Raw genomic sequence first — 15605 nt, forward strand, 5'->3', positions numbered from 1 at the left:
TGCTTTCGTGGTGGCAGATCTGATTTTATTGGGATCCAAATCTTCAAATGTTTGGGCAATCCTTTCTAACAATTCATCTCTCGAACGCACGGGTATTTTGTAAACTCTTTCTTTAAACATTCCCCACAAATAAAAATCTAATGGATTAAGATCGGGTGATCTCGCTGGCCAATTCCATGGTCCCAAGCGCCTCATCCACCGATCGTCAAATAGTCTATCCAGTTCTGCGCTCATTTCTCTTGTGCAATGTGCAGGAGCTCCGTCTAGTTGGTACCAACAGTTTCGATAATCTTCGAGTGGCAGATTATCCAGGAAACTGTCTACAGTATTCTCCAAAATATTCAGGTAGCTTCTGGATGTTAATGACTCCTCGTATTTCACGTACCTAAATTTGTTGTCCATCAACATGCAGAAGACATTAAAACTAAATTTTTCTTGAAATCCGGCTTCTTTTGTGACGTGAGGATTTTCACTGGACCAATAATGACGATTTTTTCTATTGAAAATCCCTTCTCTCGAAAATTTCGATTCATCAGTCCAAATAATTTTATTTAAAAAAAGTGGAAGTAGTTGTTTACAGCTGATTCTCGGCCTCCCCCCACCACTATGACGTATTAATTGCTTTTTTTATTGGTTGTTGTTTGGTGAAGTTTTTTTGTTGTGCAGTGAAGTCAAGGCGTTGTGACCTTGAAGTGTCTGGTGCATGGATTGTTCAGATTTTTTTTTCATATGAGATTTTGTGTGTTTATGTGTGTGTGTGTGTGTGTGTGTAGGAGAATGCACGGTACAGGGTTTCATCATGTGCTTGTTTGTCTATGTACAAACATACGTCTGCATACTTCGAAGATCCTCCAAGTAATAAATGCTCCATCGGTGTGAGGGTACCAACTTAGTAGTGGAGTGACGTCACAGCAATAACCGTTCAACGGCTAGAGAGCGACATGTTCACTCCACGACGTGTGGCAGAGTAATGCGTATTCATCGGTCTGCCCTCACCTCTCCCGAAGCGATGAAGGTTCGCTCTAGCCCCGCTATCGATGGTGACACAACGGCAGCCGAGGACCGTTTGCCTAGCGTCTACCCTCTCCGAGACCGCAACGACCACTGCTTGCTCGTACCGGCAACTGTTATCGCATCAAGTTGGGAGATGGGCTTGGCTGTGACGTCAGGCATCTCTAGTGGATAGCAACTAGCAATGTGAATCTTTCACGGTTTCATGGTGGGGGTGACTCACACTGTTTAATATAAAAGAAATGCCTGGCACACTATGAAATCAGTAGACGAATATATCTGCAGCAGTTAGCAATTGGTAGAGTGTTATTCAGTTCGTAATAGAAGGAAGACGGTGAGTGTATTTGTCTGTTGGAAATTGTTTATATTTTCATATATATTTTCATCATGTCCGTTTCAAAAGTAGACTTGAATAAAATTAATAATTTGATTGTACAGGAGGTTGAAATACTAGAGCAAAAGGCCTTATCATCATTGCCAATTGATGAAGTGTACATAATTAAAAATATGTCAACTTATTCTACACGATTTGGTAAATCAATTTTATTAACTTTGCAAGATGTGAGCAATGATAAATTATTTAAAACATGGCTACCAAAACGTATTTCGTTGCAATTCAGTGATGACGATATATCTTGTATCAACTCATCAGGTGGTAAATATACGATGATGTATTTAGGACAGAGCCAACAAAGTTTTGCTGGCATGAAAACGCGATCTCTAGTCAAATTCAATATGATTGAATAATAGTAATAATTTATAGTGAATTTCTTTAGGTCATAGCTTACAAAGTTTTTTTGGTGTGAAAACGATAACTCTAGTCAAATTCAATATGATTGAATAATAATAGTAATTATAATGAATTTCTTATTGTTTCATTAATATTCATATATTAGATGATAATTATATGGAAATATAAACATTACTAACTTAGTTGAATACACTCACTTTGTAACTACAAGTAAAATGGGAATGTGAGTATTATATCACTGAAAAATTGGAGGTTGCTTAGTGTTTTTTTTATTCGATTTCAGTTCCACCATTTAAAGATGTGGATGCAGTACGCAAGTCAAGATTGGGTCGATATTGTAGATCTCAAATCATCGGTTCAACATTTGTCGTCTAAATTGAAGGTGTTGGGTGATGGAGCCGAACATGCAAGCGTTTATGATATGAGTGTATGCTATGATGAAAAACAAATCGAATTATGCCTTCGTGATGCTGAGAACTATTGGAGTGGTGCAGAAGTTTGCAACAAATTTTTGGATAATGAATTGGAATTGTGGCAACTTTGTGAGGTTATGATTGAACTGAACCTAAGAAGATTCCTGTATAGCCTCCAACCATACTTGCCAGAATGGATTATTCATCACTTTGAATTGAATGATGAAAATCGAGAGGAAATTGAAGATGGTCGCGAAAATGATGATTATGAGGAAGAAGTTATTTTAGATAGTCTGTATGTTCCTGTAAATCATAAATAATGTCAAATAAAAAACTTTGTATTATTTTCATGTTTTATTTATTTAAATCTGATGAAATACAATAGAAAATGATTACAAAACAATAAATATGATATAAAATACAATACATGATATAAGTCAGTTACAAATAAAAAAAAAAGATCATAAAACAGTACATGATAGAGTGAAAAAAAAAAGTGTCAATATCTGCTATGAACTGAACCATCCAATGCATTGTATGTTAAAACTGTATCATGCAAAATTAATGCATATACTTTAGTGTTGTCTGGAAACTTGGTCTTCCTCGTCTCAAACTCAATCTTTATATCAATAGTTGATGATTTTGTTGCATTCGGTTGATGGGAACAATCGATGACGAATAGTGGATTCTCTCTAAATTGTCCAATGTCCATCAGAGGTTCACTCATATCTTTATCATAATAACTTCGCTGGAAACTCTCAAAAGCATAATAAGCAGGAGCATCAAGTTTTTTATCGAAATTCAAATTCCAACGCTCATATGGATAAACTTCAGAATTCAAGTATACTCGAATACTATTGATATCAGCAGTTGTGAATTTTGTAATATCTTGTGTTCTATCTTCAGATGTGGTAGTACTTTGGAATACGATGATGACAAAACGAGGAGTTTCCAATGCGTTAGTTGTTTTGATGGCCCATATGTCTGAAGAAGTCCCACGTAATGATGGTAGTTCATAGAGGTCCCACATACGATACGCCAACTTGATTTTGGCATTCAGACCGCTTTTGTTTATTCTACTCAAAAGTTTAAGCTTGTGTTTATCATCTGGTACAATATGTCTTATTTTCCATTCGATTTTATTTATTTCCAAATCAGCATCAACTTCACCTATATATGAGTTTTTGAATGATCGAGCGATAATCAAAATCAATTCCTGTTTGGCATTCAAGATACTTTTGTTGTAATCTTCAGCAAAACCCATCAAATATTTCAGTGGTAGTTTTCCACTAAAAACATGACTGTTTGTATCCAAGATATCTTGCTTCAATTGTGAAAGTCCCCAACCAGATGTCAATAATGTGTTAGCATGAGATTGTCCAAATGATATCATGGTTTTCATTGTAGATGTTATCCCAGGTTTTCTAACAACAGCCACTTGTTCACCACCCATTTCATAACGAATTTCGTCAAAGAGAAATGCAATTGCATTATTCGAGAGATAGCATGTTTTCGCTACATCTTTGGGGGTGAATTTACCTTCTATGTAAATGAAGCTCTCGGCAATATCTAGTATAACATCTTGATTATTGATTGCAATTCTGATTTCATCCGAATTCCTGAATAGCGGTGATCCATAGGGCTTATATGTGTGCTCATGTAAACTTATGAGAGAATGATCGAGCACTGGTTCATTGAATATATTCAACTTTTCATTGTTTGTTTCGAGCACCATTGTTATTTTCTCACTTTCAATCCAATCGATTTCAAAAATTTAAGATCACTCACAGACAGAGCGTTATGTGCTAACTGTTTAGCATACACTTGTGGAATGAGCTTCTTTTTATGCACACCTTTCTTTTTGATAGTGCAACTCGTTTGGGATTGTTCAATGCGATTTTGTCTATTATAAATGAAACCCATAACAACAGTTATTCGATTTTCTTCAATTCCAAAATAATGAAAATCTCTTCTTCACTTCCAAAATCGATAAGGTTATTTTTTTCATCCAAAATACGCACTGTAATGTTGTGAATCAATTGACGACCTTCTGGACTGACAGGCATATATATAATACTGTGTGGTTCTTTAGTAAGATTGTAGCCAGGTTCAACATCAATATCGAATGAGAAAAGAATGTGGGATTCTTCACCATTTATATATGAACCAGATATTATATTGCAATCTAAGCGGATAAGTCTCACAGTTGTAATGTTTATTGGTAATGATGATTCATGTATCTGATTTGGTGGAAATATTTCATGAGCGAACCCCATCATTTCTGCTATTGAATTTGGATGTGTCAGATCAATTTCATATTTGGATCGCATTTCACATTTGAATGTATTATTATTGGCGTGTAGATAGAAAATATCATCTGCAACGACATCATTTGGTTTTTTATCATGAAACAATCTGAACATGATATGTTTCTGTATGACGGCATTGATCTCTTCTATTTCATAAGCACCACATGGAATTTCAATTGTCAACTTTTGGGGTATCGATGAGTTGTCATTACTGATTCTAAAACTAACTAAGTTATTAGCTTCAGTTATATTATTGATTGTATTGCACCCATAGAATCCCAAAAGTCCTAATCCATAACGACTGTTCCTATCCAATTCAATTGGTGGAAAAAAATCCGCACTCAAGACACTTGTCCCGACAGCTTGTAGCTCGAACTTTCGTGACATGACTGATGAATATTTTGAAACACATTTCAATTTATTATTGTACACAGCAACAGCACATTTGAGACAATTTACACTTTTTGGAAGGTGTTGTATTGTAATAAGTATCATTTTTATTGATACCAATATTCACATCCTCTATATTACAAATACAACACATAGATTTCCGAGGTATAGGACCGTCATTAACATCCGATTCTGAATTTTGATCGTGGTGGTGGTGCTCATAACAATATCTATGTTTCATTATATCGATGTCATCTTGCAGATGCTTAGGCAACTTTTCCCAAACATATGCAATCTCATGTGCAACACATGCAAGTATCACTTCCTTAGGCATATTTGCAAGCATCACTTTATCCATTTTTTTCAAGGTACCATATTTTGAAAACATTCTAAGTGAAAACCCCATTCCCTTGATAGCCTCCCGATCCAGTTTTGGTGTTGAATCCATTTTTATTTGGAAAATTATTTAGAGAGAAACTGCAAGCACAAGTGACCACAGAGAACTGTATTAAATTTCTGTTGTCGATCATAGTTATATTTGATTTTTACATTCGAACATTTTCGAAAGAATCGAGTCAATTCCAATGGTGGGGGTAGATCTCCAAAACTATCGAAATATGTGACTTCTTTCCCACATTTTTTATATGCCACCCAATGTGTTCCTGGTCCACTTATTCCATCTAAATTAACAATAGCTGTCTCGTTTTGTTTTGGACCTGAAGATGGTAATCTATCACGCATAAAAACACCACGAAAATGTGGAATTTTCATTTTTTGTGCATAATAACTGAGATCGAGATCAGTAAGAGGCCTCTGAGGTAGGGGTTCCATTAGTTTTTTGTTTTGTTTGTGGCTTTGTATGGTTTTAAATATAGTCCTAAACCTTTACGGTATGGTTTGAGATATATTCCACTTCCGCGTTTGCCTAATGCTACAGCCTCCATGGTTTTATTGTGACGATTGGCTTCCATTAAAGCCGCTCTGCTGGCTTTTGCCGAATTCACGGCCTTGGTAATACCAGCAGCGGCTCCCGCCAAACTTCCTAGTGCGGATAGTCCAGCAAAAATTGGTATCAATGGTAAAAGTCCACCGATCTTGGGAACAGGAATTATGCGTGGTGTGCGGATTTTCTTCTTTCCACCGGCAGCTTTGAGGTATTTACGTGCCGCCTGCAATGCCACAGTGATAGCTTTTTTGCTATCATTCGTCACAAATTGATTCCCACCAGCTTTCTTCAATACATTTCGCACTTTATGGACTATCCCAGCACCAAATGCAACTTTTTTAATTTTATTTTTCTTCGTTTGTTTCCTCTTACATTTTTTCTTATTGGTACTACAACCCATGCCCATATGTCTTTTCGCTTTCATAATGTTGGTGACAAGTAATGCAGCTGCTCTTTCCCCAATACTCGCGTCCTTCGATTTAACCCTATCCCAAGCGCTGTATTCAAGTTCTTTGTCGGCTAAATGTCTTGCTGCAAGATCGGATGGATGCTTAGAATATTGAATATCGTGTTTTTTGCATTCAATATCTAATTTATTGATTCCAGGGTCGTTACGAGCTAAACGTTGTTTCAATTTTGTACCCGGTCCACAGTATTGATAACCTCCGGGTAGATGTAATTCGAAAGGAAGTTTGTTTATTAAATCATTAACAAAACCACAACCTCATTTAATTTTACGATCACTTTCAATACGTCCGTATCGTTTGATGGTACACATTGAAATGAATAAGCTAATAACATTTATATAGTCTCCAACCACGGCACGATGCGCATTGTAAAACAGAAAGAAAAGTTTGCTGTAGATAATCTAGATGAGAAATTTGGTTGTGGATTGAATGGACAAAGGGTATTCAGACATGGTCCACTACTTCCATCATCAGTTCGAGGACTCATTATAGGACCTTCAAATTGTGGAAAGACGAATGCAATGATATCACTATTAACACATCCACAAGGACTGAGATTTAGAAATGTGTATCTCTATTCGAAATCACTCAATCAACCTAAATATCAGTACTTGCGAAGTGTTTTGGAACCTATAAAAGGATTAGGTTTTTATACATTCAGCAATAATGCAGAAATAGTGGAACCCTCCGACGCTAAGCCTAATTCTGTTTTCATTTTCGATGATGTGATATGTGAAAAGCAAGATATTATTAGATCATATTTCTGTATGGGACGTCATAAGGATGTTGATTGTTTTTATCTAGCACAGACATATTCACGGGTACCCAAACAGTTAGTGCGTGACAATACCAATTTCATTATAATGTTCAAACAAGATGAGACGAATTTACATCACATTTATTCAGATCATGTTTCACCCGATGTAACATTCAAACAATTCCAATTGATGTGTGTTAAATGCTGGGAGGACCAATATGGATTTCTAGTCATTGATAAGGATAGAAAAATAGATGAAGGTAGATATCGCAAAGGATTCGATAGTTTTATATACCCATGATCTTGTTTTTGGAACTTATTCGATAACTGAATATTGTAGTGGTCACTTCACCAACGAATTAAGCTTTAATTCAAAAAAAGGGCATTATGAATACAAAAAAAGATCCTGAAAATAAAAACAATGAAATAAATTTGAAACGTCAACTAGTAGAGACAACAGAAGCTGTCAGGCAGAAATTCAACTCTATCAAGAATGATAATATTGAAAATCGTACGACACTTGAAAGATTGTATGAGCCCATAATGAAACCATTGAATGTTTTATCATCAAACGCTACTTCTAAATCACCAGTGTTATCACCAAATCATGGAACTGTTCAATCTACTTCAAATTATCCCATGAGTACTCCAATAGGAAGAAAACAATCTTTTGGTAGTGTATCATCTGTGAATAGTGACACGAGCACACTTCAAGACGATATGAGAACAACTCTATTCGAAACACCATCATCGTCCCACATCGATTCCTCGGATCCTGACATCTCACCTGTTATGAATGAAAGTGGTGAAGATGTTTTGATGAAACATTTGAATAATATAAAATCTAGAAATCCAGCATATGATGGAACATTTGGCGTACGTATGGATTCAATTACACAAAAGCTGAAAATGGGAAGTCTAGTGGTAAATTTCAAAGATGGAAACATTTCATTTTGGGATGCTAATAAAGTGAAAAAATATGAATGCGCAGGTAGTCCAGAATTGTATGATATGATTTTTTTGAAGAATCCACAAGATGTTGATAATGAAGAAACTCGTCAAGTATATTCCAAAATATTGAAAATAACGAATGCTCCATATAAACAATATCATCTGAAGAATGGTTTTAAAAATACAAATTCTAAAAAATTTCGTGAAGTTATCAAACCTCTATTAGACTCACGACAATATCCAATAAGAAGTAGAAGTAAAATTGGTGGAGCACTCAAACGAGTGAAAATGGAGAAAATATATAATTCTAAACCTGTGAATTATGTGTACTGGAATTCACCGAAAGAGTTAGTTGCTCGCCTACGACTATTGGTAGCTTCAAAGTCAGCCGGACATACCGGACATGATAATGAAATAATTTCAATAATTGAAGAATTACGTGAAGAAGGTATAATATATTAACATATTCACATGTAATGATCACTGTCACATCATCATTCAATGCAGTAACATTATCACCTTTTCTCTTTAATCATATTGAAATAGAATGACTAATGAAATAAGTGATGTCAAACGACAAGTTGTTAATGAATTACATAAACCTGCAAGACGTAATTTTCGTAGAAGAATAACCACCATCAAAGGTTTTGCAGATCTATGGCAAATAGATTTAGCTGAACTGCAACCTTATGCAAAAAGTAATGAAGGATACCGATATATACTTGTAGTGATAGATTGTTACTCCAAATATCTGTGGACTGTAGCAGTTAAAGATAAAACAGGTAGTACAGTAACTAATGCAATGAAACATGTACTGAAAGAAGCCAAATACTCCCCCAAACACATACAAGGCGATCAAGGGAAAGAATTTTTCAATAAAAGCTTCTCATCTCTCATGCGAGAATATAATATCAATCATTATTCAACATTTAGCACAAAGAAGGCAGCTATAGCAGAAAGAGTGATTCGTACAATAAAGGCATGGCTCTACAAGGAATTTTCGATGAGAGGTCACCACAAATGGCTTGATATTCTTCCAATTATAACTAGTAGATATAATAATAAAGTTCATCGTACAATAGGTATGGCACCCATCAATGTTGATTCAACAACAAAATTAAAATTCAAGGGTATCAATGGAATTGGAGGAAGACAAAGTAAACCCAAATTCCAATTAAATGATATTGTACGTATAAGTAAATACAAACATATTTTTGAAAAGTCTTACACTGCGAATTTTACCACGGAGCTATTCAAGATTGTTAAAATTAATAAAACCATCCCAACGACTTATAATCTTGAAGATATGAATGAACAGCCGATTAGAGGATGTTTTTACGAAGAAGAGTTATTACGAACCGAGAATCCTGACGTATATCTGATTGAGAAGGTGTTGAAGAGAAGAAAAAATAAAGTATATGTAAAGTGGTTAGGCCTTCCTAGCGAACAAAATTCTTGGATTGATGAATCAAATATGGTTTAAATGTATATAATAGTGACTTTTATGAATAAAGTAATATTAAAGTTCATTATTGTTTTCATTTCAATTATAAGTATGTGAACTGAAAAATATTGCAGCGGTAAACATTGCCCCAGCCATTCGCAATGTTCTGTGTATACCAAACCAAATTAATTGTATACTCCATTCCCGCTTATATTTTTCAACTCACGATATTGAAAACACATTATCATTCCCAAAACTAATCGCCGTCACTTTGAAATGCAGTATCCAACTCTTTTTGCCAATTATCTCTCACTGATAATGCTGTCTCATAAAGCTTAGTCGACTCCTCAAGCTCAGCCTGAGCTTGCATTCTCGAACGTTGATGGAATTGCTTATCTTTACCAATTTTTGAACGGAGTTCATCAGCATCTTTAGACATTCTAGCCAATTCAACCTTCGCTAATGCAATCTTGGCATCTAATGCTTCAAGAGTTTCATTATTAGCATTAATAGCTCGCTCACTCTTTTCAAGTTCAGCAATAGTCATCTGTGCCTTTACAAGACGGCATTTTGCTTTCCTTTTCATTTCCCCAAACCGATGGAGGGGACTGAAAGAAGATAGCGGTTCAGCTTTCAAATCACTCTTCATTTCTTTAGGAGTACCTTTTGGCTTCCTCTTCGATCTGTCACTTTTCGTTGCGGGTTTTTTCTGTCGCACAACACTTTTGGATTCTTTCTTTTCTTTGAAGTCAGTGACAATCGATGAAGATGCCTTAGTAACCTTCCTCTTGATTGTTCTAGATTTCTTATCAACACCAAGAGGAAGGGTAGATGAAGAGTGTTTGAGTGATGATAATTGCGAAACGATCGGATTTTCAATAATAATTTGCTCATTTGGTTCTGGCACATCTGCAAAGTTAACGAAGTCGTTAATATCAAAATCATTTATCGAATCTTGACTCGATAAATGTAATACTGGAATATTTTCAAAATCAGTCTGATCGATATCAACAAGTGGTGAACCATCTTCAGCAATCAATAGCGGCATAGAGCTCATGATTATTAAGGTCTGAGGAATGATATGTGATAGCAATAGAATGTGGATAGGAAAGGTGATGATGTTACTGAGACCTCACCATTTATAGAAGAAAATAAACTAGCGCATGCGCTCTTTCATCAACTGGCACATGCGCTCTCTCACTAAACTATTCACGCATGTAACAATCTTTGTCATTTAAGAGGAAAACTTTGTGTTGCATGCATGTATTTTTAAATGTTAGAAAATAATACAAATAAATTCAAAATATATATATATATATTTATTAATAATAGAGGACAGTAACGATAATAAAAAATGAAAAATGTTAATATGTCTCTGTGGATGTGGAACGTTCTTTGACTCTATTCCTCAATAGTTGTTGCTCGTGCGTCAAACACCAACATTGAAAAAAATGGATTCTCCTATTGGGGTAGAGTTGACCAACCTTCTCACACAGATCCCAAGTACTTCTACATGCATTGCATACATGATTCCAACAATTCATGGAATATGTATCACAACGCAAACAACGTTGCAGTGGAGTTGGAACGGCAGCACAGGTACCACAAATATTTCTACAGATACCTATATTGTTAAATATTATAGGTTCGGAACACTTCAGACACTGTAACTGTTGTTGACGATAATCCGATTTTGTTCGCTTCGGTGGATGAGAAGGAGGCGATAGTTGAATCCGCAACACGCAATCACTACACATACCAGTACATGGATTGATTGAATCCTTAGGTCTACTTATTTGACAAAAGTAGCACACAATAGCCCCTGCAATCATCATTGGGTAGACACACACTTTTGGTTTTTCATTCCACTCTTTTGGAAACGGCATTTTACTAATTCGATTAGAAATATAAAGAGATGACTTACAGAAACTCTGAATGCTCTCTCCTATACCTACGATCTCTATTTATACAAATCAACATCATGTGGAAGTATAGTGGGATAACTTCTCCTACTATTCCACTCTAAACGAGTCAAGTGGGAGTCGCATCACCTCCTATATAAGTTGACTTGCAAACCTAGAGTTCATTCATTCACTCTCTACAACTGTGAGCAAACAACAACAAGATGAATTCTGCAAAAATAAATGCTGCATTAAATAGAATAGCTGCTGTTGATGAAAACAATTGGATAGACGAATCAGATGATGAGGATGTCAATGTTCCGCTAGAGGAAGTAATAGTTGAAGCAGAAGATGTTGGAGTCGATGAAGATGAGATAGACGAAGTTGAAAACGAGGCCAACCAAAGCGACGAAGATGATGACGTGATGGAGTTTGAGAGGGTCATGGATGAAGAAGGAGATGATGAAGGGATAGAAGCTGACACAACTGAAGGTGATGGTGCTATGAGGATCGGTATGCGAACACTCAATGTCAGTGAGACACTGGAAGATCCCTTGGATTTGTATTGTGCATTGGATGCATACGTATTGATCAGCACAATAGATGGAGAGAACAAAAAACTATGTTGGTGCTGCTTTCGGTTTTATTCGCATAGAAACAATAATGGAGGGTGGTATGCCCATGTCAACACCCACAACACTGTCTCAATTATGGAAATGGGACAGAATTGGTGTGAAGCTTGCGAGAGGCCACTAACAAACTTCACCCGAGTATCTACATGTATTATATGTAATAATGTCCAACCTGTGGCACAATAACCGTGGACCTACTGGTCAAAAAAAAAACAACAGCCCTTTTCAGGGCTACATTATTCACACAAACAGTAGTTAGTTGTATTAGTATTCATAGATTATGTGACAAATGAATACTTTGACTAATAAAAGTCTAAGTTGGAAATTTGTTAGTCTTTGAATATCTATACATTATATGACAAATAAATTACTATTTGTTAGTCTTTGAATATCTATACATTATATGACAAATAAATTACTACTTTGACTGAAAAGTCGAAATTTGGAATTTGATAGTCATTGAATATCTATGCATATGATGAGTACTACTTTAAATGAAAGTTGAAGTTGGCATTTGTCAATCATTCATATGCATATAATGATGAATACTTTCACATACATATATTTCGTTTGAGATTATAATGTTAACATAATGTTAACAATGGTATGAATCTGTTTCTGTTTGAAAGTATAATGGTAGCTCTGAAAAGAGCTATTTTTTTTATTGTTTCAGTCTTTAATTGTAGCCCTGAAAAGGGCTGTTATTTTTTTATTAATCCATGCAATGATATGGACTAACGCTCCTCATCATCAGAAACAATAATTATGGTATCGTCATCTGAATCAGATGATATACTAATGATATCATCCTCATAGTGGTCATCTGAATCAGATGATATACTCATGATGTCGTCGTCGTCATAATCAGCTGAATCAGATGATATACTAATCACATCATCCGCATTATTATCGTCAACAGCATCTATGTCGTCCTGAATACCTTGTTCCACTCGTTCTGCGAAATCATCAGGAAGATCATAGATTCGCTGCAGAAATTGAGCGAAGGTTGTACTCAAATGATCAGACGTTGAATCTATTTCATGTACTTGGATGGGTCCTGTACTCGACATTGTGGAAGAATGATATAGAACTGGGATTGTTGCTATATTTATATTGGAAGAAATGAAATGGAGGGGGTGAAATGTAGAACAGTGTTTGAGATTCGAAAACATCAAGAATGAAACTCTGAGCGATTATTAGGAGAAATTCTAGTGATTATTATGGAAAAAAAAACTAATAAGAGGGAGAGGAAGGGAGGAAGACACTGCCTCAGCCTCGCAGTGCCTCGTGTACACCAACCAAAAAGTGTGTACTCCGTGGAAGGAAAGGAAAGGAAATGATGGACGAGTAGATGATTATATGTCATCATCGGAATTGAGGACATCATCATCGATTAGGATTGGGGATGGCGGAGGACTATCCTCGATGAGGATAGGGGATGGTGGAGGACGTCTAACGTCAAGCTCGTCATCAGCATCATCACCAGAGTCGTCGTCGTCATCATCGTCGTCGTCGCTACTCATTGGGACAATGTCATCATAAGCAGGGTCCCACCATCCGTCAGGATCTGGATATTCCGAGTCATCCAAGTGTCCTTCGTCACTGCCAGTGACATGTTGAACTTGCATCCTGATGTCGTGATCCCGGTATTCGTATGGTGGACTGTGGGGTTCCGTGGTGGAAGAGACAACCTGTACCTGGCTGTTATCCCAGTAATTGAAGTTGTACCCCTGATCCGGGCAGCTATAGGGTTCGGAGGTTGAATCGGGTTCCATCTCGATGCTAGCTGATCAACTGAATGTTTCATCAGATGATTTCTACTTTTATACTTTCGAGAGGGAGTGGGAGAGGAGTGGAACATTGAGTAGGGGTAAATTGTAGTGTGACATAAGACATATTCAATGAGTAGGGGTAAATTGCAAAGTGACATAAGACATATTCAATGAAAGAGATACTTGAATGGATAAAATACAAATGAAATATACTTGTCGATTTCACTATGAAACATGTCTATTTTTTATTTTTTAAATTTTCTTCACATGAAATTATTTACAAGTGATTAGAGAACACAAAAATTGATGTGAGGTATTTGTCTAGAAGAACTTGGAATTGAAATAAAAAAAATAATAATAATAATAAGAGGAAGTGAAGAAAAATGCTCCAACCATCGCATTGTTCAATGTGTACCAAACCAAAAAACAGTGTACACCCTTTATTTCACTTCCTTTTCCTTTATTCAATATAAACTTAACAAATATAAACTTAAAACTACCATAATTAAATACTCCTAACTAACCTAAAACTAATCTTATATTTACACTTCATCTACAAAAAGAGTGTCCATAACTGTCACTATTTTTTTGTACAGCTTTATCGAAGAGGTCTCTGCTTTACACCTTTCCTGCAGAGATGCATACTTCCGATCTATTTCGGCCATTTCCTTTTGGAGTTCCCTCCGTCGGTTATCCATTTCAGCCATTTGTCGCTTCATGGTAACCAACGCGGCCTCGCTAGATCGGGCAGCTCGTTCTGCTTTCTTGCATCTCTGCAGAAAAACACTCATCTTTTCACTAACCTCTCCGATAGGCTGTGGCACCAACACCTCAGGATCCGCCGGTGTCGCTGGCAGCGGTGGTAGTCGCGTCACCAACGGCGACAATATCACCAACTCCGGAGAAGGACTCCTCGGAATTTCCACTGCTGCTGGTGCTGCTGCTGGTGTGGAGGCCCTCTTACGAGAGGTCGAAAAACTACCTGCATAAGGATTAGTCCTATTGCAAGTAGCTCGGTACTTTGAAATAGGACCAACCTTTGCTGCAGGTCGTTGGCAAACCTTCTTCACAGCCCTGACTTCCTCCTCCTCCTCGAATAAGTCAGGGCTAGAAGATCTGCACCTAACTCGCGAACGCGAAGTGGTTGGCTGGTCAACCGTCACCGCTCTCGAAGATGCTGCCTCCTCCTGGTCAGCGGACACCGGCAGAATAGACGCCACAGCATTATTCACCTCCTGTGTATTGGTTGCCATTCTGAAAAAGAAGAAATAATACAAAGTTAGTTGATATAAAAAATAACATTCCTAATGTACTTACTCAAATATCAAGTTGGTCGTTGGAACGTACTGCCTTGTTGTGGAGTGGACTGCTCTCGATGAGATGACTTCTCGAACTGAATGTTGTGGAGTGCTCTCCGGAGGGTATCGACTTCGATGCGTGAGCGGTGGGAAAATGGTGGGAGCGCACATGCGCGATGAGGGTAGGGGTGTACATGCGCAAATGTTGGGAGTCGGGGGCGGGGCTTCGGGGAGGGGAGGGGCGGGGCTTCGGAAAGGGGGCGGGGCTTCGGAAAGGGGCGGGGTATCCGAAAAGTTGGTGGCGACGGGGGGGGGGGCGTGGCCCTAACGGGCCACGCCCACTGCCTGGGCTCCGCCCAGGTGGGTGGGGCCTCCGGCCCCAGGTAGGCGGGACATCTGGAGAGACATCTACGCCCTCTTCGCGCGCGCGTTCGTAACATAATATGCAACCGAACACCTAACCTAACGTATTAACGTATTAACGTAACCTAACCTAGTACGCTAACCTACCGCTATGCAACCGAACACCTAACCTATCGTATGTATTAACGTAACCTAACCTA

General features: G+C 37.3%; 1 protein-coding gene across 1 annotated transcript; it reads right to left on the reverse strand.

Annotated features, from left to right (window-relative positions):
* Positions 1-14140: 14140 nt before the first annotated feature.
* Positions 14141-15366, reverse strand: LOC141486363 (uncharacterized). The gene is made up of 2 exons (XM_074184215.1): positions 15062-15366; positions 14141-14998 (listed from the first exon to the last, which is right to left on the reverse strand). Exons 1-2 carry the CDS (start codon positions 15211-15213, stop codon positions 14287-14289), a joined length of 864 nt encoding a protein of 287 aa, XP_074040316.1. The 5' UTR covers positions 15214-15366; the 3' UTR covers positions 14141-14286.
* Positions 15367-15605: the final 239 nt, after the last annotated feature.

This window comes from Leptinotarsa decemlineata, unplaced genomic scaffold (assembly GCF_025532065.1).
Source record: "Leptinotarsa decemlineata unplaced genomic scaffold, Ldec_3_MD MMD2_tig00026354_RagTag_RagTag, whole genome shotgun sequence".
NCBI classification, from domain to species: Eukaryota; Metazoa; Arthropoda; class Insecta; order Coleoptera; family Chrysomelidae; genus Leptinotarsa; species Leptinotarsa decemlineata.

Bases quoted from the DNA above. Each gene is read 5' to 3' on its own strand.
- LOC141486363 (XM_074184215.1), bottom strand. From the start codon at position 15,213: ATGTGCGCTCCCACCATTTTCCCACCGCTCACGCATCGAAGTCGATAC. The intron at 14,999-15,061 runs GTAAGTACATTA...CTTCTTTTTCAG, and splicing joins ACGACCAACTTGATATTTGA to AATGGCAACCAATACACAGG.